Source organism: Aplidium turbinatum, chromosome 5, assembly GCF_918807975.1.
Source record: "Aplidium turbinatum chromosome 5, kaAplTurb1.1, whole genome shotgun sequence".
Lineage (NCBI taxonomy): Eukaryota > Metazoa > Chordata > Ascidiacea > Aplousobranchia > Polyclinidae > Aplidium > Aplidium turbinatum.
In genome coordinates, this window is record NC_137476.1 from 32,249,192 (window position 1) to 32,274,649 (window position 25,458).

A 25,458-nucleotide genomic window follows, 5' to 3' on the forward strand; every position below is an offset into this window, starting at 1 on the left:
GCATAACTAAAAAAGAATTGACGACAATTGTGAGCCAATGAATAAAAACACATGATACACAAATTGTTTGAATCACTCACGTTTAAGTTAATACGCAAATACAAAGGGCATGCGAAGAATGAACAGCAATAAGAACACGACGATACATGAAATTGGTATCATAGGTATTAGGTACACGCAAAAATGATGCTATATACAATGATTGCGCTAATAACCGACTGTTCTGGGCTCAGACAAGTGTCGGCCACCGCAGACAAAACCAGGCTCAAACCCTAACACTTAGATGTTCTTTACGGGGGCGAGACACGAAACATCCCTCAACACATAGTCTACTTTCACTTTCCCCGTACTCTCATCATAGTTGCAGACGGCAACTTTAGCTCTACGAACCACAGGCTTCCCTTTCCTAATTTGTGGAACTACCTCATGCACCCTCCCAAGTTGATACTTCCCACGTTTACCAATGTCCCTGGAGAGAACCTACCACTACAAGTTGACCAGGCTCCAAATTCTCGGCCATTTTTAGCCATTTTTTCCGGCCCTGAAGACCTGGCAAGTAAAAATCGATCCATTTACTCCAAAACTGATAAGAAAGTGACAAATTGAACCGATAATCCCTTCTTAGTTGGTCACGATCATGTGGTTGCCCAACAGCACAGTATGGGTCTAAGTATGGGGTCAAAAGTGAGGCAGGGGTGATGACAGTAAAATCCCTAGGGTCGTCACTCAAAGGTACCAAAGGGCGTTCGTTCACGATCCGAACGGCACTGCCAGAGTTTGCAAAATACCATCTCGGTAACGAAAAATCCTTAAGCAGGTCCAAAGAGCGAAGCCACGACTCCCACTTTTTAACAAAGCTATCAGGGACCTCGGTGTCCCAATCAAACTTGTCTATCGCCAATTGCTGAAGTATAAGGCGTGCTTTTAGAAAAAATGGCGCTCCAAAGCCTAGCGGATCAAAATTTTGTCCAAGCTGACTGAGCATACTTCGGCGCGTGTGTTTAGTTAAGGGCTTTAAGGAACATACGATACGCATCTCGTCAGACTCGGTTTGCCACACACAACCCAATGTCTTCGCTGATGGCAAAGTCATATTTTCAGTCTGAAAGTCAATGTCACGAATCAAAGGTGAAAGCATCTCATTATCCAAATTTGACAAGACAATCATAGCCTCCTTGTTAGCACTCCACTTACCAAGTTTAAACCCACGGCTATCAAACAAAGCAATTGATTCATGAGTGATTTGCTGAGCTTCCTCTAAGCCAGTGGTTCCCAACCGGGGTGCCGCGGCACCCTAGGGTGCCAATTTCCATGCTCAAGGGTGCCGCGAGATAATTGAGATATTGCAATACTGCGGCCCATAATCTGCGGTATGCCTTTGTTTTCTCGCCCAGGAAAAACAGCGTGAAAGATATTTTGACTCGTTGCTGTTCTTTCCATAAAAACGTTTAAAACGCATCATTATCGCCAGGTTTCATGATTTTATTTTGCGAAGAAATCAAGAAATCCATTTTTATTGGACTCTCATATTGTTTTGAATCTTAAAGAAAAAGAATTAATTGACATTCGTAACAATGGAAATTTTGAGCTTATGCATAAGCAGATGCCTCTCGACGAGTTCTGGATAAAAATTCAAAATGAATATCGTTGCGTTGGAAAGAAAGCTATTATAAGCTTTTGCTTGCTGCAGTTTTCCACGTCATACCTATGTGAAAGTGGATTTTCCGTATTAACGAACATAAAAACTAAAAAACGAGAACGACTGCTTATAGTCGAGGAAGAAATGCGGGTGGCTTTATCGAATGTGCCCCCAGATATTAAGGGACTTTGTGCAAGAAGTCAAGCCCAAATTTCACACTGACTTTTAAATAAATACATTTATTTATGCACACTATAGGCTACTGTACAACTCATTCTGTGTCATTTCATACAGTTATTTGAAATACAGAATCCTCATAAAATTGATCCAGTTTTGCCAGGGTGCCGCAAACTATTTATCTCTTTGATAGGGTGCCGCAAGGTCAAAAAGGTTGGGAACCACTGCTCTAAGCTATCAGCCGAAAATATAAAATCATCCATGTACATATTATTTGCAATATTGCAGAGAGTCAATTCACCAGCACTGCTGGGATTCTGCTCGATCATTTTCTTTATAGCCAAGCAAGCGATATACGGGCTACTCTTTATTCCCCAAGGGTGTACACAAAAACGAAATGGTACCATCCTACCATTTTCAAGGTCATCATCTTCAAACCACAATATACGAAACAAATCCCTTTGCGACTCAGGTAACTTTATTTGAAAGAAGCATTTAGTCACATCAGCCATGAGACCAAATCTACCAAGCCGAAATCTAGCCAAGACATCTACCAGAGGGTTTAACAAGTCAGGACCCGAAAACATTACATCATTAACACAAGTTCCTCGGAATTGAGACTTGCCATCGTAAACAATGCGTTTTTTTAATTGTGACGTAACAAAGTACGGTAAATACCATTCAAATCCCTTGACATTTCCTGCTTCACCAGTACGCTCAATATAGCCATTTGATTTAAGATCTTTCATGGTGTCAGTAAGGAAATCACGAAGTTCAGGTTGTTTTAAAGCTTTCTTCCTTAAAGCAGCAACTCTATCTGACGCCAACACAAAATTGTCAGGTAGATCAATATCTTCCTTCAACGGAACAGGTATCTCAAATCGACCATCTTTCAACTCAATATTCGGTTCAACAAGTTCTCTAGCCAACTTATCATTGCGAGACAATTCACAGGTTTCATTTTGCAACGTCAAATCCTGAATGACTTTATTCAGGTCTGCTATTTCCATATCACGAGACTCAATTTTACGCTGAAAGCCAGAGATTACATCCGACTCTGAAGACGTCTGCACTCTGCACACTTTAGCAACGCTTTCCTCTAAGGGTGACTTACCACCACAAGCCAACCAACCGAGAGGAGTGAGTAAAGCATGCGGTTCACTACGATTTTCACCAACACGTTCTTCTTTTGCCCACATCAAATAAGCGTTGTCGTTGCCAATCAGTACATCTACAGTACTACAATCATTCAAATGAAACATATTCACGTCATGAAAATGACGGAAACCATTTAAATCTTGTTTATGCGGTAAAGTCTTAACATCATCAGCCCAAGCTGGGTTAACCACCGAAGTTATATCACAAAACAGTTCATCTGTCTCTAACGACTGGATGTTGAGTTTGACAAGGTCAGCACAAGTAGCTTTCTGACCAGCCAGGGTATCCATTTTAAACGACGCTTTATCGTACGGTTTAAGATCAAGTTCACACACCAAGTCACTCGAAACAAACGTCAACTGCGAACCAGGATCATGCTGACAATACACCAACTTCGATTTGCCAGTCATTGGATTCAAAACACGAGCAGCAGTAACGCGGTTAAAGGCTGCTTTAACATTTCCAATCTTAACATTACGCACAGGAACTCTGGCACGAGCATCATCTTTCCCAACCGAATCCAGAGAATCACGTGACGTCACATAAAAATCATGCAGAAGAAAATAGTGTTTCCTATCGTTGTTAGGCCCACACTTACGACAGTTATTTGCATGAACGCAATCCCTAACCATATGCTGGCGCAAACAATTCAAGCATTTGCCAGCTTTCACAATGACATCTCTCCGATCTTTAGGTGTCAAGCGCAAAAATTCTTTACAATTAGACAAAAAATGATATTCAACTTGACCACGTGACGAACAACAAATGCATGCCGGTAGGTTTTTACGTCTGGCTTCACCACCGCGCGGTGCGCCAACAACAGTCGAGTACTGCGAACTCCCTGACATCACATCATCATGGGGTTTTACGGACGTCTGCCTAACCGGACATGAAGGCAATTTTCCTTTGCCAAACTTTTTAAATTGCTGCGACTCACCAGAATCGCCCATTAGCATAATGCTAAAATCAGTCGACTTACGCGTTTCCTCCCGTACTACAAATTCAAACAAACTCTGAAAAGTAGGCTCATCAGTGCCACCATACTGATCACCTAAAAAGTCAAGATAACGCTGCTTAGCGTCAAACGGGAGTCGCTTAGCCAAATCCAAAACAAAACGTCCTTCTAATTTGTCACGCTGACCATAAGCTTGCGCGTAAAGCAAACACTGCGATAATTCATCTTTAAACTCTTTCAGATCACTGGAAGAGGTCGAAGTCAATTTGCTACCATAGCGATACTTTCTAATTTCCGGTTCTGCAAAAAGACCTCCACGAACCCCAAAACGCTGGGACAAGCGAGCTAACGACATTTCTATCCTGTCTTCCTCTGACAAGCCAGGGGTGTCAGAAACCAAATTAGCAATCGTTTGCGCAGCTGTTCTAACACAAGCTGCTTGTAACAAAGTCAAACAAGTCCCCTTAAAGGGCGAAGCTGCCATTAAGGCCGTAACACGATTTTTAAAGAAAATAAATGGCATATTATTACCATCGTAACCAATCAAGGCCGCCTTATCGAAAAACGTCCTACTATTTTGGTATTCAAAAAAGCAATCCTGCTGTTGAGAACTCGATTTAGCGGGAGAAGACAAGCTATATCCCTTAAGGGGCTGAGTGGGCTCAGTCACATGCACAGCCCGACCACGATCCTCACACACGTTAAAATCAGGAGACGCAATACGCCTCTCACAACCACCCAAATTACGTGTAGCTGGGCGATCAAAACCTAACGGCGCAGAAAACTGTGAAGGGGGCAAAGCATTACTACTACCCAGTAAACATTTTTCTTTGGCCCAACGTTGGCTGACGGTTGTTCGGGTTGGCTGAGGGTAGTGTAGTTTTGCCAACTTTGCCAACTTTGGAAATATTTTAATTGATAATACCTACGAAGAATTATTTAAGTTTGCTTTATTGTATTCCTTTTACAATTGTAATGGGACAATAAAAATGCAAAAAAAATTAGAATTAGAAAGTCGGTCTTGCTAATGTTGGTGTGCAGTTGTACAAAACGTTGGGCCAACGTCATTATTTGCGGATGTACTACGGTAATATCTCAATTTTTTTACATTATTGTTTTAAGGAAAAAAAAAAAAATTGAAACGTTTTTCTAAATCATGCATCACTATGAGGATCACTAATTCTGAACAAAAACACTAATTCGCAAATCAAGGCTGTAGTTTCATCTCGCAATTTTTGCGTGCTCGGTTCATTTTTGTTTTTGTTTTTTTTATTTTATTTTTGAAACAAAATATGACAACACTGAGCTGAATAATTGTACCACAGCTCCCTTTACCATGTGTTCGTAGGTAAGCACTTTAACCATAGACATCTTATAACAACTAGATTGCGCTTGTCCCATCTCGATTGAGAAAATTAAAAAAAATGTCCGCCATTGTTAGTGTCTCGAGCCAATCAGAAGCTACTTTGTCTGTGACGTGCGATAGTAAAAAACGCGCGAAAACCCCAATGGAGGACATTTGCATTAATTAGCTTCAAAGCTGACGGCGTGACGACATTTGTATTGGCTGACATTTGCAGTTTTGCACATTGCATTAGCTTCATAGCTGGCAGGTTAGTGCAGGAAAACGCAAGTAGCGCACATAATGAAACTCAGGTAAGGTTTGTTTCAGTTGACTCAGATATATTCTTCAGGGTAAACTATTAATACTACAAAAAGTGCTTATATTTGATTTAGATCTTAAGAGCATATATTTTAACAAAAAGTAGTGATATTTGAAGTTCAACAGTTGTCAGCTACATGGCGTGTGTTTGCACTGTGTTTACTTGCCAGTGCATACAATTATTACACTGGACAACATCAAGTTTTTTCCTCAAATAAAAATATATGACTTAGATCTTTGCTTTCTCAAACTCCGGTTCTGGCAAATTTCTATTGCAGGCTTTGACTATCCTGGAACTTCAAATTTATCTAATTCTAGATTTTCGTCACCAACGACTTTGAAATTTTTCAAAATCAAGGACAAAATTCCCCATTTGGTTATGTATTTCTGTGTTGCAAAATTTTTTGAAAACTACGCACAATTTGTCACAAAAATATCATTAACAGCACAGAATTAGGTCATCAAAAAGTTCACCTATATTATCAAACAATTTTACATAGAGACATGTCAGTTTTACAGCTGTGCATGTTTCACAGTACGATCACAATTTGACAATATGCTAATGACTCCATATTAAAATAAGCTTTGCAGAAAGTAAGATCTTCTGCGGACCGGCTTTTGACAACCACTTCTTTACATCATATTGTGTTTCAGTTTATATCAGAACTTTCTGTAGGTGTTAGTTATATAATTACTAATGCAATGTACCGGTACCAAGTTGTGCAATTTTGTAAAGAGCGGAACATGCCTGTGGAAGTAATATGTTCACTTTGGTCAAACCATAAAAAACATTTGTCAAAATGGCCACCTTGTGCATCGAAATTGCACTACAAAGGTTTGTTGGAATCAATGGCCACCCTTAAAAGTGATTGAGCAGAATACAGTGTAACTATTCTTTATGAAACAGGTGGGCTACATCTCAATATATTACCGGTACATGTTATATGACTGAAGTTTAATTTTCGAACTCTATGTTCTGATGCTTTCTATAAAATAGCAAATTGTGTTAAAATGCTTGATTTACCATTATTTTGCACATTCTCCAGTGTCCACTGCTGTTCAGTTGAATTATCTGCATTTTTTTACCGATTGTCTGGCCTAGTGGTTAGCATGTGCAGTTGTGCACCCTCTGTTTGTAGGTATCGGGTTCAAGTTCGGACTGAGTCACACCAAGATGATAAATTGGTACTTCATTCTTGCTAGCTGTGTTGTGTTAGAATGAAGTAAGGGTAAGTTTCACACATTGTGCTGCCAGTGACTCGCTACTGATGCAGTAATCTTACTCGAGTAGCTGTGCGGCCCGGATACAAAGCATGCGGCGATGGGCTTTACTGACCACTCACGACACCTGAACTTAGTACTTATAATGAGACTTAGTTTTATCTATGAAAGCTTTAACATATATTTTGATATATATATGAGGCATTCCATTATAATTCAACAAATCCAAATAACCACTAAGTCTTCAATTTTGATGACTAAAGCATATGTCATAGTATGCGAAAAATGCATCTCGGCAAAAAAAAAATTTTGAAAATCGGACAAGCGGTTTTCGAGATATCGCGTTCTGAAGTTTTGTGGCTGTCACTAGGTGGCGCTGTTGATGTTCCCAATGTTTTTTGATTTAAGGGTTATATTTGAGGTAGAAAGTCGGTTGAAGTGTCTATTCCACCATTTTTCATGAGGTAGAATTCAAAAATGATGTCAATTTTAGTCTACAAGCATTAGCTAAGGAGTTATGTGGCATTTAAAAAAAATTGGGGGACCAAATGCCAAACCCCAAATTGTCATGTGGGTAACAAGATATCCCAAAATTTTTTTTTGTTCTTTAAAGTTTCTTGCGTATACTTCATGATAATATACTGTTTATTTATGAGACTTTTGTCCTTTTTGCACAATGCAATCTTTTATCAAAGACTTGCATGAGAAGTTATATGATCTATTAATGCAATATTTGAATAATGCATGCTTATGATGTCACAATAACAAATTACAGATTTTCCCAAAAACCTTTTTTCATAGTGAAAATTGCTCAGGAAAACCAGCCCTTGTTTCAAAATTGCAGTCAAATTTTGTTTTCCCGGGCAATTTTCACAATGAAAAAAAGTTTTTTGGGGAAATCTGTAATTTGTTATTGTGACGTCATAAGCAAGCATCATTCAAACATTGCATTAATAGATCTTTGATATAAGGTTGCATTGTGCAAAAAGGACAAAAGTCTCATAAAAAAATATTATACTATCATGAAGTATATGCAAGAAGCTTTCAAGAACAGAATTTTTTTTCGGGATATCTCGTTACCCACATGACAATTTGAGGGTTGGAATTTGGTCCCCCAAATTTTTTTAAATGCCCAATAACTCCTTAGCTAATGCTTTTAGACTAAAATTGAGACCATTTTTGAATTCTGCATTATGAAAAATGGTGGAATAGACACTTCAACCAACTTTCTACCCCAAATATAACCCTAAAATCAAAAAACATTGGGAACATCAACAGCGCCACCTAGTGACATCAACAAAATTTCAAAACGCGATATCTCAAAAACCACTTGTACGATTTTCAAAATTTTTTTTTTGCCTAAGTTCAAATTTTGAACACAACAAAATATATCAAAACCAGCATCTTTTGAAACCTAGTGGTTACATTTTTCTTTCTAAAATTTGTTGAATTATAATGGAATGCCTCATATACATATTAGATGACTTGCGAAGGGCTGAAAGATGGTGTAAAGAATACACATTACGAAGTGATGTTGAATTGTCATCAACAGATGACAATGAATCACAATCTTCATCCAAAGGTGTTTTGCACGAAAAGAGAAAACACAGGTATGTCTATCTAATGTTTGACATAATTGTTAACATGAAACAGCGATTAACTGTTGTAATACTTCCTATAGGATTTTACGATACGACACAAGTTAGACCATAATCAGATTAGTACACTTAGTACAGATTACGTTGTTGCATTGTTTCATTGCCCTCCTAAAAAACAAAGTGCTTTTCCCCCCACAGTCTGCAGTCCTGAAGAAAACGGCTGACCCGGATAAATCGGATATAAAGAATTATCTGCTTCTGTAAAAATTTCTTCCTTGTTTGTTGATTGTCGCTAGTTTTTCTGTCCTCTTTTCTGAAAACTTTAAAGTGTTTTTGTCCATTTTAAATATATATCCTAATCGTCAAGTGTGGCACCTTGAAAAAGATTCTCACCCGGATCTAGTCTCCCCTCCTATTGTCATCTCCCGAGTAACTGACCAAACTTGGTATCGGAGTGGAACCCATGATTGTCCTCAAAGCGGTTGTATTGCAAAAGTAAGAACAGTGCTTTTTATTGGAAAGCAAGCTTTAGCCAACCAGACATTGTGGTTAAGGTTATCAATATTGGGTTACAAGCACAAATCTAAGCCCAACTACTAGTAGATATTAAGTATACAGATGCTCACTGTACCAGGATTTACGTTTGCTTACAGAAGGAAAAGTGTTCACTTATCTTCAAACAATTCTGACAGAGCAACGTCAAATGAACGTCACTCTTCCTGCTACAACCATAGCGGAATTAAAAACCGTAAACAGCATGCTGGAGAATGAGGAGACCTATCAGATTGTGGTTAGTGAACACGATATGTTCTTAGTTCTTACTGCGCATTACCTATCTAAAGTTACCCACATTTTTGGTAATACATGAGTTGTATGTGTGGGGAGTTAGTTTTTCTATTTAGCCTAAAATGAGTTTAAACTTGAATGAATAAATTCTAAACCATTTAATGTCTGCCTCAACAGGCTTATTGCACAATTCATCACACATAATCACATGGTACACACCAATATACAAAAAAATTCATGCTATTGTACGCTGGTAGCCTGGTACGCACCGCGACTGTTTGATGGGGCTGTTTTAACAATCTCGGCTTATGCATTTCAACATCCATCTGTTCTATTGCAGTTCAAACACTGTGTCGTATAGGAGGAAGAAGCCTATACGACACGGTTAATCGATTGATGCCTCAGGTGCTGTTAAACGAAGTCGCAAGTTACGTCTCGCGGACAGGGAAGGGGAAAAATAAATTAAGTGGAGAGAAAAAGTTTTCTTGTGATTCCATGCAAAACTTAAAGAACATGGTTAAGGTAAGTAGTTTGTTTAAGTTTTGTATTCACCTTTTGTTGGTATGATATCGTCTCCAGAAAGAATACTTACTGTTCATGATTAATTTTCAATGAAATAACAACCTTGGATATAAGTTTTACAGCATCTGAAGTTTACCTTTTTCGTAATCCTTTTTTGTCAATTTGCTGTTTACTATCCCTGATTAATGCCTCAGTCTAGATCCAGTTGAAAAACACCTGCTGTTTACTCGTGTGCAATAAAAAAGATGAGATTAGAAAATTGATCTGGCCGATTTCGCAGGGAAGGGTGGCCTTCTCTGCGAAAAGCTCCGGAAGGCCGACCTTCCCGGGTTCGGCGGCTATGTTTATGGTGATGTCCTCGCTTTTATTTTCATTACAGCTCTCCTGATGTTCGTGCCACGCACGTGAAACAGACTGTAGAGCAACGTTCTTAACCTTTTCTGACCCGTTACCCCACTTAAGCATGGTGGGCAATGGGCATCTTAAATCTATTATTTGTCTATTAAATCCCATAACCTTGTCCATTTGCCCTGCAAGCAGTTCAAGGCGTTTATGTCAGAGAAAAAGTCGCACAAATAAGCAACCTTCGACAAGAACACACTGTTCTGCATCTTCTCGTGAAGACTTCCAAACAGCAGCATAAAATTAATTCCATTCGTACCAATTTTATTAGTCTTTGGCAATCAATTGAATAGAATAGCCAAACCCAACAATGATTTAAGTTTGATTAAAAATTGGTAATAATTTGCACTGTCCTGCTCATTGCCCTCTGGAAGACCTCAAACCTCCCCAGATTGAGTAATTACACACAGGTTAAGAGCCGCTGGCCACTGCTGTAGATGATTGTGTCAAAATAAAAATCGATGTAACATTATTTGTTTACAAAACTGCTTTACTTATAGATGTTGTCCAGAGCAATACGAAATCATGCACTCTACAAGAACTCGACCACAAACTGACGTGGGAAGACCGCGATGGGGGCCGGCTTAAACGTCTTGCTAAAAAAGTACTGCGGGTATGTTCATTTGTTCTCTCCGTCACTGACAAATCGTTACTATTCTCTCAATAAGGGCAATAAAAGCATTTTTGTTTACTAAACCAGCGATTAGTTTATTACTGGAGCAGAACTTCAAGAAATATGCACACATTTTAAGACTTGACTTCGAAGATCTATCAAACGATAACAATAATAATTTGCACTGGTTAGAGAAGGCAAACTACATTAACACGATTAACGAATGTGCATTAATGTTAGAGGTTAATAGAACATAACAGTATACCCATTCCCCACCCCATCGTATAGGCTACGAATTACAGAATTAAAACATACTGAGGAATGTTAAGATGTATTAAAAAAATGCTTGTTATTGTAAAATAACCGGGTGTTGCATACACATATCCATGAGATATGTAGCAATTAGAGTCTGTTCTTTCGCGGTGCTGTAAACACGATCTAATTTGCACTGTACAGTATATTTTCTTTACATATGTTGCATATTGTTTTATAGGTACTTGCGTTTGAGGCCGCCACAGATCACATTGTTACATCCAGGCGCAGTCTTCTGATGAGGCATGAAGTACCTCAGTCCACTGTGTTTTTAGACTTTTGTGCATGTCTTGTCGTAGCTGTGAATTGTGCATGGGTGGTGCATTTTACCATTCGAATAAATGTATTTTTCAACAACTTTACGTTTGTTTACATCATTGACTTAAATTTGCTCAGTATGAGAAGATGGTCATCGTATTGGCATATGGATCATCAGGACAGTGTCAACTTGAAATTGCAGGTTAAGTTTAACCAACGTTGCTCATCTACAACGATTAGTGCAAAATATGTATGGCCAACTGCGACGAAAGGTGCAAAGTGCGTTTGGCCAGCGTAGGTACCAACGATGAACTATGTTGGCAGTAGAGTTGGGATTACGTAGGCCCAAAGATTTTAAAATAAGTCGGCTCAACTGCGACGAATGGTGCAAAATACGTTGGGCCATCGTAGGGTACCAACGATTAACTACGTTGGGTGTAGAGTTGGGATAACGTTGGCCCAAATATTTTAAAGAAGTTGTCCCAACTGCGACGAATGGTGCAAAATACGTTGGGCCATCGTAGGGTACCAACGATTAACTACGTTGGGTGCAGAGTTGGGATAACGTTGGCCCAAATATTTTAAAGAAGTTGTCCCAACTGCGACGAATGGTGCAAGATACGTTGGGTCAACTTCGGCCACAACGTAGTGCCAACGGAGGAGCATTATTTTACCAACTGTCACACTACGTTGGGCCGAAGTACAATGTTTGCTGGGTAATGGCGGCCCCGTGACCTGTACGCTCTGGGGGAGGAGTTCGGTTGTAATTCGCAGACCTTGGCTCTACAGCATTCGGAAGACCCTTAGCCGCGGCCCCGAGACCTCCTGAAACAGCTGGAAAACGTGTGGATTGCCCTGGTCCACTCACAGGTTGAACGGGCGTTTGGAAAAGGTTATGTAAATTAAACTGCGATTGATGTTCATTTCTGGAATGCCTAGAAGAGCCCTTCTTAGAGCTACGCCGAGAGCCCACCTCTGATCGATATTCAGCTAAAACTACCTCTTTACGTTGTTCAGCCCTCAACTGAGCGTCTTTGAGTGCGAACTCAGCAGCTCTCGCGGCGGCCTCAGCTGCTCTCGCTTCGGCCTCAGCTCTCGCGGCAGCCTCAGTTCGTATGGCCTCAGCTCGCGCGGCAGCCTCAGCAGCTCTCGCTTCGGCCTCAGCTCTCGCGGCAGCCTCAGCTCGAATGGCCTCAGCTCTCGCGGCAGCCTCAGCAGCTCTCGCTTCGGCCTCAGCTCTCGCGGCAGCCTCAGCAGCTCTCGCTTCGGCCTCAGCTTGTATCTGGAGCTCCTCTCGTCTTAGCTGCAGGTTAATTTGTGCCACTATCCGAGACGAAGTCCTAGACATCCTAGTGCTTACATTTGAGGCGCTATCCTCAGGATGTATGTCAGCATCCAACATATCTGAGAACTCACTTTCTTTTTGTTCAAAGTTATTTTTTAACGAGTTAAATTCGGGATCTACCCTATCACGAAGTTCTGCCAAGATTGCAGAGTTAAAGATTTTAGTCAAAAGAGCATGGAAATGCCGTAATTCCTCTTCTAAAGTAGATAACTTAGATCTAAAAATTAACAGTTCCTGCTTATCACTCAAAGAACCTAGGGCTACAGAAAGTTCCCCAATTTCAGTCAAAATATCCCGTCTAAGATGCCGGGCCTCTCGAACTGACTTAGCCTCATCGTTAATGGGTCCCTCCCCAGAATGGCCTGCCCGACCGCAAAGAACATCATCAGGCTTAAACTCAGTCGAGTCTACGGCGGTCGAGTCCTTGTCGCCACCGAGTGTAGACATATTAAATGTTGGGGCTAAATTTAACAATTAAAAAAAATTAAGTTACACAAACACACAAATTTATTAGGCTACAGTAGTTATAAAAAACTTAACTGCAAAGACCGTAAAAATACAAAAAAGAATTTAAATGCACGATACCGTAGCTGTACGAGTATGAAGTCATAAAGTCCACAAAACTTGCTTGGATTCTTCCACTTGAATCTACAAGCACAGACGGATTGTCTTTTAATCTTCTTTCTTGCCAATGATTGTCAAAGTTATTTTTCTTCTGTACCAAACTGAGAAGAAATGTCTTTACTTTTCTTTGCTTCTGTAAGAGTGTAGACTACCAACCAACAAATCTTCTTTTATTATTTCTTGTACTTCTAATTAGTTCTTCTGCACTAGCTGACAACAAACACGTCGTTTAATTTTATGCCTTCAAGTGCTTCTTGGCCTACCAGCTAACAAATTCGTCGTTTTATTTTTTTTGCTTTAATTTCTTCTTGGCCTACCAACTGACAAGAACTCGTCTTTTATTTTTATTTGCTTTAATTTTTTCTTGGCCTACCAGCTAACAAGAACTCGTCTTTTATTTTTTATGGTCACAGCGGTAAACCATAATCTCTTCGTGGGAAAATTTTAACATAAAGTTCCCGAATCCGTTCGTCTGTATATAATGACCGAAGAAACACACACTTGAACTTCTTTTCAAACAGTGTATTTCTGTAAAATTAGCCCGCGGCTATCGAGATGACTGGTGCAACGCCTTACACCTCAAAACTGTCACTACGATACAGATTACTTGGATAAAAGACGGAGAATTTGTCCAGCTAGCAAGCACCAAATAAACCAGTTAAATGTGCGACCGACTTCCAACAAACAACTTCGAGAATGAATCAGAAAAATTTGTGATAACTCAAAGGCACAATGTTTAAACCGGTTTCAACAGGTTTGACACGAGTCTTACGGACGATGGTGCAATTTTGGCTCATGTTTTAAGAATTTCCATGACGTAATATTCAGTAGACCCGAACGGTTTCTACATGACGTTTGACCAGGCGAACAACCGTCTGGAACAACTATAGATTAATGATTTTTATCCTGTGTACCAACATCGGTTATAGGCTTATAGCTCATGACATAACTTCGTCAATTTTATCAATCGCCGTGAATGCTTTGCAAGTTTAGCAAATTCTTTTATGTGTGTCGTTTTGAAACTTGTGAAACATTTATTTCCACTAGGAGACGCGGTAGGCCTATATCAAAAACGTAAATATTTTTTAAGGGTCCGCGACCGCTTCAAAGGCACCAAAACGGATCCGCCAATACAAAAAAGGTTGAGAACCACTGGTTCACAATTTGGAGATTTGTTGAAATCAAAACGGTTGCCTATATTTTCACATGTAGCATAAATTCCATGAGCTATGACAGGTGTAGTGAAAAGTCGTAAACAGTTATGACAAAATAGCTTTTTGTTATAAAAGTAAAGGTACCTGCTTTTCTAGCATCACAACAACCTGCCTAAAAAGGAGAATGTTTTAGCTTAAAAACTCAACAGATACGAATATAATAGATTACAGCTTAAAATCATTCTTACAATTTAATTAGTTTCGAATAATTTGTTGCTTTTATTTATCATTTCTATGTCTTGCTGCCAATAATCATTAAATTGAATGGCAAACGTGATGGATTAATAGAATTGTAATTAGCTTTGCAAAAATACGATACAGTTTGCTGTATTCTTTTTTGATTGTTGGGTTATAATATTGTCACATTAGCAAACAAAACGCTTAGCCTTCAAAGAAAACATGTTTTAATGCGAACGTTTGAAGTAGCTTTCAATTGAAATTGCGTGAACGTTCTATCCCAAACCGCGACGTAGTAGCCTACTTTAATTGGTTTGGTTTGGTTGGTTTGGTTTTGAATCTTTATCCTCGGACTGACAAAGCCTTGATAGGTTATTCCTGGTACTTGTTCGCATACTTGTAGAGGCACTTGACGCAGGGCCGGTTACCGAGATTGGCAGAGTGAAGTTTTCCGATTGTTGAAGTCTTGTTGCCGAGAAATTATTCCATTCACTAGGTGCCGCTGAATGGAGAGCAGTCCTGAAATGCGTTGCTCAAACGCACACCCCGAGAGTCGAACCAGCGCCGTGTGATCTTGAGCCCGGCGCGTAACCACTGAGCTATCGGGGCGGATTAACCCGCGGGCGAATTAACCCGCGGCTGAGCATAAGAGCTCCCCTACTTTGTTCCAATTATTCTGCCGCATAGAACTGAATTAACAACTGTTGTAACACTTATAATAAAGGTATTGATTACATGCTGCGATACCATGGTAAAATTACGACATTAAGACCTAGCTCGTTGACGTTTAAAAGTTGGTGACACCAACAGACAATTGTTTAAGAAGGTGTTAAACTTACTTGTCTGGTTGACTAATCTAATCAGTTTAAACGAAGTATATTTGTGGACCAGCGATTCAAAGGAGCTGATTACGGTTTGCGCATATGATAAAAATAGTCTGCTAATTACGATGCGTAATCGGTCGATTTGCTTAATCCGTGGATGGTGTGCTGTTGTGAATTTTAACCATTAATCTAATTTGATGTCATTTTTATCACAGAGTTAATATTTTAGTGAAAAAAATTGCATCTTGTTTTTTTTATTTATTGAAAACGTTAGCGATTTTAGCCGTTCAGCATTTAAAATTAGATAAACTTTTTGCTCGCTTTGCTACATCGATATCTCACCTATCTTGGTGCGTGTGTTACATGGTTATTGTAACTTTTATTGTTAAATTCGTTTCTTTCGCAATTGATGATTATGATTTTTTTTGCGATGCCAATAAAATCGATCTTTTGCACGAAGTTCGAAAGAACGTCAGTTCGATACCGCTACAAAGCATGCGATTGCGTTTTGACACAACAGTTAAAACACGTCAAAATAAAAAAGAGCTGCAGACTCGATAACTATATATGCTTATTAGCTGCTTCCTGTTGTCTTTTGCATTGCATCAGCAAACAATGTGATATTATAAAGGGTTCAAAGCAAAGCTATTGTTATTGTTAAAAAAGATAAAAAAAAGTTTGTTTTAATAATTATACAAACATTCTCTTCACTGCCATTGAATTTCCAAAAAAGATGAAAATATCAAAATTGTTCATCACCGTGAACATCTTGACCATTTGTTGGCTGGTTGTCAAGGCTACGCGAGAAGTGACTTGTTCCTGTGGAGTTAGACCGTACGACAGTTGTGGAGATGAAAGGGTATTGTCCGGGCCCCCTGGCAAGAAGGGTCCAATGGGCTTACCAGGCTTGAAAGGTAAGTTTATTTTCTTCCTTTGAGTAAGCTTATTAAGGTATAAATTTGTCATTTCTTAATAAGTGCATGTATTGGTACATCTTAATGGATGTAAAATGAGGTATTTACTTTGGCCTGGCTTGCAGCTTCATATTCATGACATCCATTTTAACCCAGCAAATAAGTTCTTTTTTACATTGGTTTAACGTCTGTAGACGCTTATTCAATGAAAAGACTGATCTGCTTGATAAGATCCAGCCTTGAAATTTCTATGAATTACATGAACTTATCCAGATTGTTAGGATTTTCTTTGAAATTTATTCGTTTAGAGATTGTTTGAGCTAGCCTATTCGTATTTCAACTAAAATGTCAAGTAGGACACAAAGTTGCTTCATGCTCAAGTTTTTGTGGTCTGAATCATAACGACCAGTTTTTCTGTTTGTTCAAATATCCTTGTTTCCTTTTTTGTGCTTATTAATGAGCAGGGTTTAAAAGTTGATAAAGATAATAATCCAATCAAAGCAGCGCTAAGCACAAGTATTGTACACGCATCAGAGGCCTACGCTCAGCACGGGCATGTACAAGAAGTTTGTTGCTCTGCCAAGTAAATTGGAAATTCATCATAAATTGCTCATTATGTTGCATAGGGACTGAATCTGTCACTCCACTTGCGACAAATCAATCTTTTTTTCGAATGCAGGTGACCAAGGTATGAAGGGTGAAAGAGGACAAGCTGATGACACCAGTGCTGGGTTGGAGAGATTACAAAACAAGTTACTTGCACTGGAGCGGAAAGTAGAAAATTATGCAGGTTTTTTTTAACATCAGAAGTATCATACCAGTCAATTAACCGGTAGGGAATTTTGTTTTAGGGATATTTTCTTAAAAATAACCGCATTCAGCTGATCTAATCTAATCCTTTAGTTATATATGAACTATGAGCTCAATCTAGGTGATCGCTTATTACCAAAAAAATTTCAAAAAAGCAATAAATATACCTAGATTCCTAAAACTACCATAGCGGTCAGTTGACCGGTAAATGGTGATAAGAGTTAAATTTTCTTGTAAGTTGCATTATCAACACAAAACAAATGGAAAAAGTAAATGCAGACCTACAAAAAGTTCAGTCAGAAAAAAAGACCAAAATGTTCATCCTATATAAAATAAAAACACTGATTTGAGTTTGTTACTTGTTTTGTTCGTAAAGATAAAAAACTTCCATACAGCATGTACAGATGTGTTAAAAGTTTCAATCCTTACACGAAAATATTTTTTCCGACACCAATTTGGTCTTAAAGCATAAAACTTAGGATCATGCAATAACAAGCAAGAATAACACACAGATTCGACATAGGCTACGATTTACACTGGGGTGTGTCATTTTCCATTGATTTTGGAAATTTAACTTGTGCCATTGAACAATGGCGACCATTCCAGGTCATATTTAACCGAAGAAATATGAAGGTCACTTGACTTCCCTAACTTTGGTTTAGCAAAATCAATATAACTTAAAGGCTAAACAAGTTAACTACACGGTGCACTAAATTTAGTTCAAATATGCTGTTTGCTCAAATCTTAACTGAATTATGTTGTTTTTAAATAAAAGCGACTTTCCTTCAAAGAAATAGCTGCAACGATGTAGCCAAGGAAGGACACACCGCTAATGGAATCTACACGATTTTAGTGAATAAACAACTGTTAGATGTGTACTGCGATTTAGAATCTGATGAAGGAAGCTGGTTGGTAAGTAAAACTTTAACCCAATTGCATCATTTTTCAATTTATTTTTTTGATTTTCATTTCAGACGCGTATTTCATGTTCAGTAGATTTTATACAAGTCTACAACAAGAGTACGCAACTTAATTTTGTTCTAGGCATCTAGGATCACATGAGATAGACTTTGGGTAAGACTCAAAAGCTGAATTGTTTTTGCATCCCATTTATGAAAAATAATTCCAAAACTATCCTATGCAATAAGTTTGTCTCCTTATTCTTCAATTTGTCCATCATTTTTTACTATATTAATTCATTACTTGTTTCAATTATGATGAGGCAGTAAAAGGTTATTTTTTTAGGTACGACATATGTACATTGTGATGCATTGCGTCTAGATTTGATTTTAAGTTGGTTCAAAGTGTTTACAATAATGTTTCAAGTTAACAATTTAAAATATCATCCATAAGCAATTAGGAAATTCAACTGACATAATTTAAAGCTCGCCATTTCAAAGTTATAATGCACTTTTAAACAAGAAATTTGTGTTTTTCTTTTACTGTGTGTTTTCTCTGATTCAATATTGTGTCATTTTGTTTTACTTTTTCCTTTAAAAGCATTTGCTAGAGTATAGACTTTCCTAATCCATATTCCCGTGTTTTGCCAAAACATATTATTAAAACATATCAAATATTTATTTCGTATTTAGTTTTGTATGACTTTGCCTTGAACAAGACATTTGTATTGTTGTTGAGCAATTTCAATAAATAACATACACAATTTAAGCGTTCACATTTTTATTGTTTCAGGTGTTTCAAAGAAGAAACTCAGGAGAAGTTGATTTTTATTTAGGTTGGTCTGAATATCAAGCTGGATTCGGAAACCAAAGTGGTGAATTTTGGCTTGGTAGGTCGCCGGACTTTGTCACGAGCTACACGTTTGTCTCAACATGTGATTTTTTACGTTTTAAAGCAAGTTCACACCATAAGTACGAAAGCTTTGTGGTGGCGTTGAATGGCAATCATTTTGTTAGAGAAAAAACCATTTACAATACATGAAAACAAACAAGCTTTGGTCACGAGTATATTCGTCACGCATTAACCCTTTTGCTATATTTTTGCGCAAATTTTGTAGTCACCAATGTGCTTTTCCAGCAGAAGTTCTCTCTCGGCCTTGAGAGTAAAGCTACGCGCCAAAAAACGAGAGACAGCATTCTTCAAACTAAAAAAATCTAAAGAAAGCAAACGCAAAAAAGTGCAAGTAAGCGATTGCGCGTCATGATAAAACAATGCTTTTGTCGGATAGCGCTTGTGAATACCACAGTTTAAAAGGTGCTTGCATTTTTTTTGTGTTTGAGGTTCAATATATTCTGTCGCGTCGGTTCAAGATGTTCTGATAAAAACAAAAAGAGGCCAAGATTTCTCATCCACTGGCTTCGTCAACGTCAGATTGTAGAGAGGCTTTAGAAAATCCCAATAATAAAAATTCTTAAAAAAATTATACTCTAAATGAAAAGTTCCTATCTTTACTATGAGATGTTTTTTTTGATAAGTTGCGAAATGATGTTTAAAACAAAGTAGTCTTCCCCAATTCAAAGCTGTTGAAGACTGTGGGGGAAGACTACTTTGTTTTACGACGAGCGTCCTCCACTCTTTTATTACTAAACTTTGGTATTTTTGCCACCAAAGTTTATTTTTTTATCAATTTCATGTTTACCAAATTGTACACAAAATACTCCATCTGGCAACAATGCATGGATAAAAGTTTGAGGTCAAAATGGAGTGGCATCATTTTCAGCTATAGTTCATAATTAATACAGTGATTTTTTATTTACTTTGAGTTTTGTGTTTCTCAGGTTTGGATAATGTCCATGCCCTCACCAGTTCTGGTTCATATAAACTTCGCATTGATCTTGAAGACTGGGAAGGTAACACTGCTTATGCTGAGTACAGGTGCTATGCCTTTCTTTAAAAGCATAGCTTACAGTTTATATTAATGTTTTTATAATTACTTTGTAAAATTATATCGTGAAATTGGATTTGTATAAGTATCTAAATTTAAAATTCTACCTATCAATCAAATTTATTCTTAATTTATTTCAAAGCAGTTAAAGCTGGCAACAATAACATTCGGTGATTGCATATTTTTATTGTTCATCTTTCTTGATGTGATTTCTTAAACATTTTTTAGCACCATAAACATTGGAGACGCCAGCACAAACTATCGGCTGAACATCGGAAGTTATAGCGGAACAGCAGGTAAGTTGCTCTTCATTTGAGAGGAGGTATGTAGCTTTTCTTTTGTGTGATAAATGTGATCACGAAGACATAAACAATTTTAAATCGAAAAATAATACAATTATTATGGACAGACGTAATGGCAGTTTGGCACAAGAGATTGAAACTATTTCTAATCATTGTCACTTGTAGTTATGTCACTTGTAGTTATGTCACTTGTAGTTATGACTACATTCTATGATGACGTTGTAGTAGCTACATGAGTAATTATATGAGAAGCCGTATTGTTTAAACTTTGGAAAAATGTAGAAGTAAACAAAAATGATTTCAGTGAATCAACACGTTACGAGCGCGTAGCAAACAAAAAGGTTTTGAACACTGCATTAAAGCCAAGCAAACGTTGCTATGTTTAGTGTTAAATTATTTTGTCTTTGTTTGTTTTTTGAGCAAAGCTATTTCATGGAGAATTTTCTAATTTATCTCAAGTAAAAGTTGTTGAGATCACCAAAATTGATGCAACAATGGTCCAACACAAGATTAAATTTTATTTGAGTTTTGCTTGTGTTTATTTTAATTTATAATGTTTTTACAATTACATAAGACTATGATTAAAAAAACTTTATATATATAGCAAAGTACCTAAAGCATATAAGATTAAATACCAAAATTATTTCTATGTAGGCTATCTCAAAAAATGTTTTACCTCAAAGCTTAAATGTATGTATAGAGTAAACGTACATAGGCTACTTACTCATTAAATACAGTTTTGTAATAGATTGAGTTTTGCTGTTAACTACATAATCGTTCTTTACTTCACAAATGTACACACAAATGACCTGTTTTAGTCTGATGCGGCAGGTTCGTTGTGGTAGTAACGGTTTGTACTAGCTTTCGGAACACTTCCCTAGTCATGAGCAGTACCGAATCGGAAATCGTCATACTTAACATCAGCTTCAAGCAACGGTCTTTGCTTGGAATTATAATATTTTTCAAAGAATAGCCGAAGTTGAACTTTTTTTAGATCCATAGTAACCAAATATAGCAGTATTATCACAGAGTGCTCAATTATAGCTCAGTGTTAGGGGCAAAATTAACCCTATCTTAATACGAGCTGTTTTCGTACGCGGAAAGTACAATAATAATAATCGTATTTTTATTTGCGCCCATTGCGACAACATAAAGTACGCTGCGATCACAGATGCGTTACAACAGACGACAGGAAGCAGCGAAGTGACATATAGTCTTCGAGTCAGCTGCTCCCCTAATTTTGGCTTGCCATTAAGTGTCTTTGCCGAGTCGCAGCCGCGTACTCAGGCTTACAGCCGCGTACTCGGCTACGCAGCCGAAGTGGTGAGTACATCACGGACTATCTTAGCCTTGTGCTAACTAATCGCTAATAAACGGGCTATGAAAATCACAGAGCCAAAATATTTTACAAGATAATAGCCATGTGTATTGTGCGTATAGAAATTAAATTTTTACCCAACAAATTAATTGAAATGAATTGTTTGAGGTGAAAAAACGTCAGAAACTTAGTTTTTATTCTAATTTCCCGAAAATAGGTTTAAAATTGAATTTTTTAAATTATAACATAAAGTAATGCTAAACTAAATAAAAAATTACTTTTTCTCATAAATATAAGGCATTTTTAGGCGTTTTTACATTTCAAAGTAATTGCAATAACATTTATATATTGCACTAACATTAACATATATGTAACTAACATTGCACGAAAATGTCTAGCCAACTGAGACGAAATGCTTATTGAAAAGGGCAGAAAGGTAGAAAAATGACCACTTTAGGTTTAGAAAATTCGCAAAGAATAAAATGTAAAAGTCAAGAAATTTCACATTTCTAGCATATTCCTTCTGTGAAATATTCCACTACTGGAGTGAGGCGTCCTCATAAAGCCCCGTGTCGCTACAGATAGGGTTAAGGTCGAAGCAGTGACGTCCTGTCTGCAGTTGTATACATTATAGAAACTCCATAATGTTACTGTAAAAATTTCAGTTTAATAAAATCCTATTGGAAGTCTACTTAGAACCTAACGCAAGCAAACTGTCTGCTTGAAGCGGTTGACTGACTCTTATCAATTAGTATAGGATGCATTGCTAATCACGCAGGAACAGTTAACTGAGAAATCGATTTCACTAAAATAGCATCTTCAGTCTTCCAATGTCAAAACAAACGTTAATGTCGATTGTTGTCAATTGTCGAACAGGATATCATAACTGTTATTTCTCTTTTTCGATGTTGCCATTTTCGCGCATGTGTAGGTATAATGTATCATATTCACAGCCTTAGGAGAGTAAAACATTTTGGGGGGCAAACAAAATTTGCCTAAATTTTGTGATTGCATATGTACTTTCAAAAACGCAACATTATTCACAATCTCTGAGATGGTGTATAGTCTAATACAGGGGTCGGCAACCTTTTTAGGTAAGAGAACCATGAAGTTACATTTTTTAAAGTGTATTTCCGTAAGAACTATATAATGCTTAACACTTAATACAACTAACATGTAGTGGCAGATGATGAGTTGTAAAAGTAGGGCCATGTATTTATTGAAGAAGAAAAAAACAGCGGGGGTCTGGGGGACCTCCCTCAACAAATTTTGAAAAAAAAAGCATTTCATTTGGTGTATTCTGAGCGTATTTTCAGGTTTAAATTGTAATGAAAAGTTAAGATAAACTTTCTGAGAGCCAAATTTCTTCACAAAAAGCCATATATGGCTTGCGAGCCATAGGTTTTCGACCCCTGGTCTAATAACTTCACAGTCATCAACTTGGCAGTATGTGAAGTCAAAAACACAGGCAAGAAAATATTCAACTTAAATAAACAAGGCTGACTTAACTTTAATCTACATTCATAGACCTGTCTGTGTCCCAATTACCGTAAATAAACCATCAATTTTAATCTTTCTTGCACCTTTGAAGAAAATTACTTTTAGTATTTGATGTAATATTACAATGAAATCATAGTCAATGTTCTTTAAATACCATTGTTACGTTAATAACTGGACACTTTTACGTTAAATTTTTTACAAATAACTGCATTAGTAGGATATGGACAAAGAATCAAAAAACCTAAACAGATTTCCTGTGCTAAAACAGAAACCTCATAAGGTTACCGGTACCCAGCAGGCTTTTAAAATTGTGCCGATGAAGAAATGTAGGCTAGTATTCTAATGAATATCTGAAATAAGCTGCTCACCAATTGCATTCTTTTACATTTAATTTCTGCAGATACTGAATCGAAGCCATTCAGCCCAAATTGCAATACCAAAATACAAAAGCTTTCAAAGTTCATAATGCTACATTTTACATTCTAAGAAAAATGTTAATGTCCTTCACAATATAACACTATACTCAATTTCTAAACTGGTAAAATGTTGAAAACTTATGGTAAAAATTGATTTGTCCAAATAACCAGACATTTTTGCCCAAATGATTTTATCAATAACTGTATTAGTAGGATATACTGAAAAAAGCAAAAAAACTCATAGGCTAAGGTTATCAGTAGGCTACCCAGAAGGCTTTTGAATCCTACCCGTGAAGAAATGTAGCCTACACGCTAGTGAATAAGCTTACCTCTGTTCGCCAATTGTGCTTTTTTACACTTACTTTCTGCAAATGTTGAATCAAAACTTATCATTCTGCACAAATTGGAATACTACATGCAATAGTTTCTAAAAACCGATGATAAAACATTTTACAATTATTGGAAAATATCAATGTATCTCATAAATTATAACAATTATGTAAAGTTTGTAAACTGGTGAGATGTCGAAACATCATGGTAAGATTGATTTTCCCGAATAACTGGACATTTTTGCCCAAATTTGCGATGTCTTTTCAGTGGGGGGGGGGAGGCGACTGCCCCCCTCTGCCCCCATCTCCTGCGGCTATGATCATATATGATATATAGTCATAATATAGCCTATAATGTATGACATAATGTATCAAGTGTGATACAAAACGTTTCTGCGTAACGCAAGTAACGTAACGTAACTTTGCAGCAAACAATGTTTTCGTTAATTTTTTCACAGTGCACTCCTGTCAAGTTAGAAATTTAATGAAATTAAAAAAATAAAATGAAAAGGTTAATTCCACATATTTTATGGTACGGAAGGTCGAACATTCTCTAATGCAATTTTTGCAAACATGAATTTGTTTATCGATTTTTGAACTCATAAACAAGTATTATCGTGATGGGTAACTTTGTGCGATCATACCAAATTTAGTTTGAATTTATTTATTGAAGGTGATGCGTTGAGTTACACCAATAATCGGCCATTCAGTACAAAAGACAATGACAACGATGTGTGGGGGGACAATTGTGCTGTGAGCCGTCGTGGAGCGTGGTGGTTTGTTGCTTGTTCTCATACAAGTTTGAACGGAGATTACGTCGATGGAGGGCGTGCGCGCGCTTGGAAAGGAATTCATTGGTATCAATGGAAGGGAAATAGTTATTCAATGAAAAAGACAGAAATGAAAATCCAACTAATTTAATGCTACTTAAATAAGAAACGCTTCTTCGATAAATTCACAAACAATATCAAATAAAATTTGCTCTTAACCTTTAAGCTATATGGTTAAAAATATATTGTTGTCACGGGTTGTAACTTTACGTTTTTCTCTGTATAGATTTAAAAACATAGTTTGAACGTCATTTTTGTTATTTACTAAGATTTTGAAGCTTTGGGTTTTTAGCAACAACAAACAACCTTCGCAGAACATGTATTGCAATGAAGTTAGACCTGCAATCTTTAATATTAACAAACGTTAACAAACGTTAATTATATATCTAACCTGTACCTGTCTGTATAGATTTGACAATAAACTTTGCCAGTTATTAAGCATTTTTACTCCTGCTTTCTTTTCAATCAGTGAAAGCAGTGACGTAGAAAAAGTGAAAATAGAAGACCTATTTTTTTGTTGTTTAAATGAAAATTAAGAATATACGTACACAAACACACCAAGTAATATATAAAAGAAAAACAAATCAGTTGAAACAATAAATCAATAAATTGAAAAACACATCAAAAAATAGTAATAAAAAAGATTGGCAGAGCTTAATAACCATGCAATTTCTATCTAGTCTAGATCAGCGGTTCTTAACTTTTT

At 37.2% G+C, this 25,458-nt stretch overlaps 1 protein-coding gene and 1 long non-coding RNA gene across 2 annotated transcripts; both read left to right on the forward strand.

Moving 5' to 3' along the window:
- The first annotated feature begins 9,694 nt into the window (after positions 1–9,694).
- LOC145770817 (uncharacterized) lies at positions 9,695–11,257 on the forward strand. Its single transcript, XR_014289177.1, has 3 exons — positions 9,695–9,719; positions 10,622–10,734; positions 11,228–11,257. It is a non-coding gene; the product is annotated as an uncharacterized LOC145770817 (long non-coding RNA).
- A 4,964-nt stretch (positions 11,258–16,221) lies between these two features.
- LOC145771135 (microfibril-associated glycoprotein 4-like) lies at positions 16,222–24,843 on the forward strand. Its single transcript, XM_082582874.1, has 7 exons — positions 16,222–16,402; positions 17,082–17,192; positions 17,988–18,124; positions 18,905–19,001; positions 19,951–20,047; positions 20,286–20,353; positions 24,596–24,843. Exons 1-7 carry the CDS (start codon positions 16,222–16,224, stop codon positions 24,841–24,843), a joined length of 939 nt encoding a protein of 312 aa, XP_082439000.1.
- Positions 24,844–25,458: the final 615 nt, after the last annotated feature.

Coding starts and splice junctions, on each gene's coding strand:
- LOC145771135 (XM_082582874.1), top strand. CDS start 16,222: ATGAAAATATCAAAATTGTTCATCACCGTGAACATCTTGACCATTTGT. Junction 19,002..19,950: donor AAGTGGTGAATTTTGGCTTG/GTAGGTCGCCGG, acceptor TGTGTTTCTCAG/GTTTGGATAATGTCCATGCC. Junction 20,048..20,285: donor ACTGCTTATGCTGAGTACAG/GTGCTATGCCTT, acceptor AACATTTTTTAG/CACCATAAACATTGGAGACG.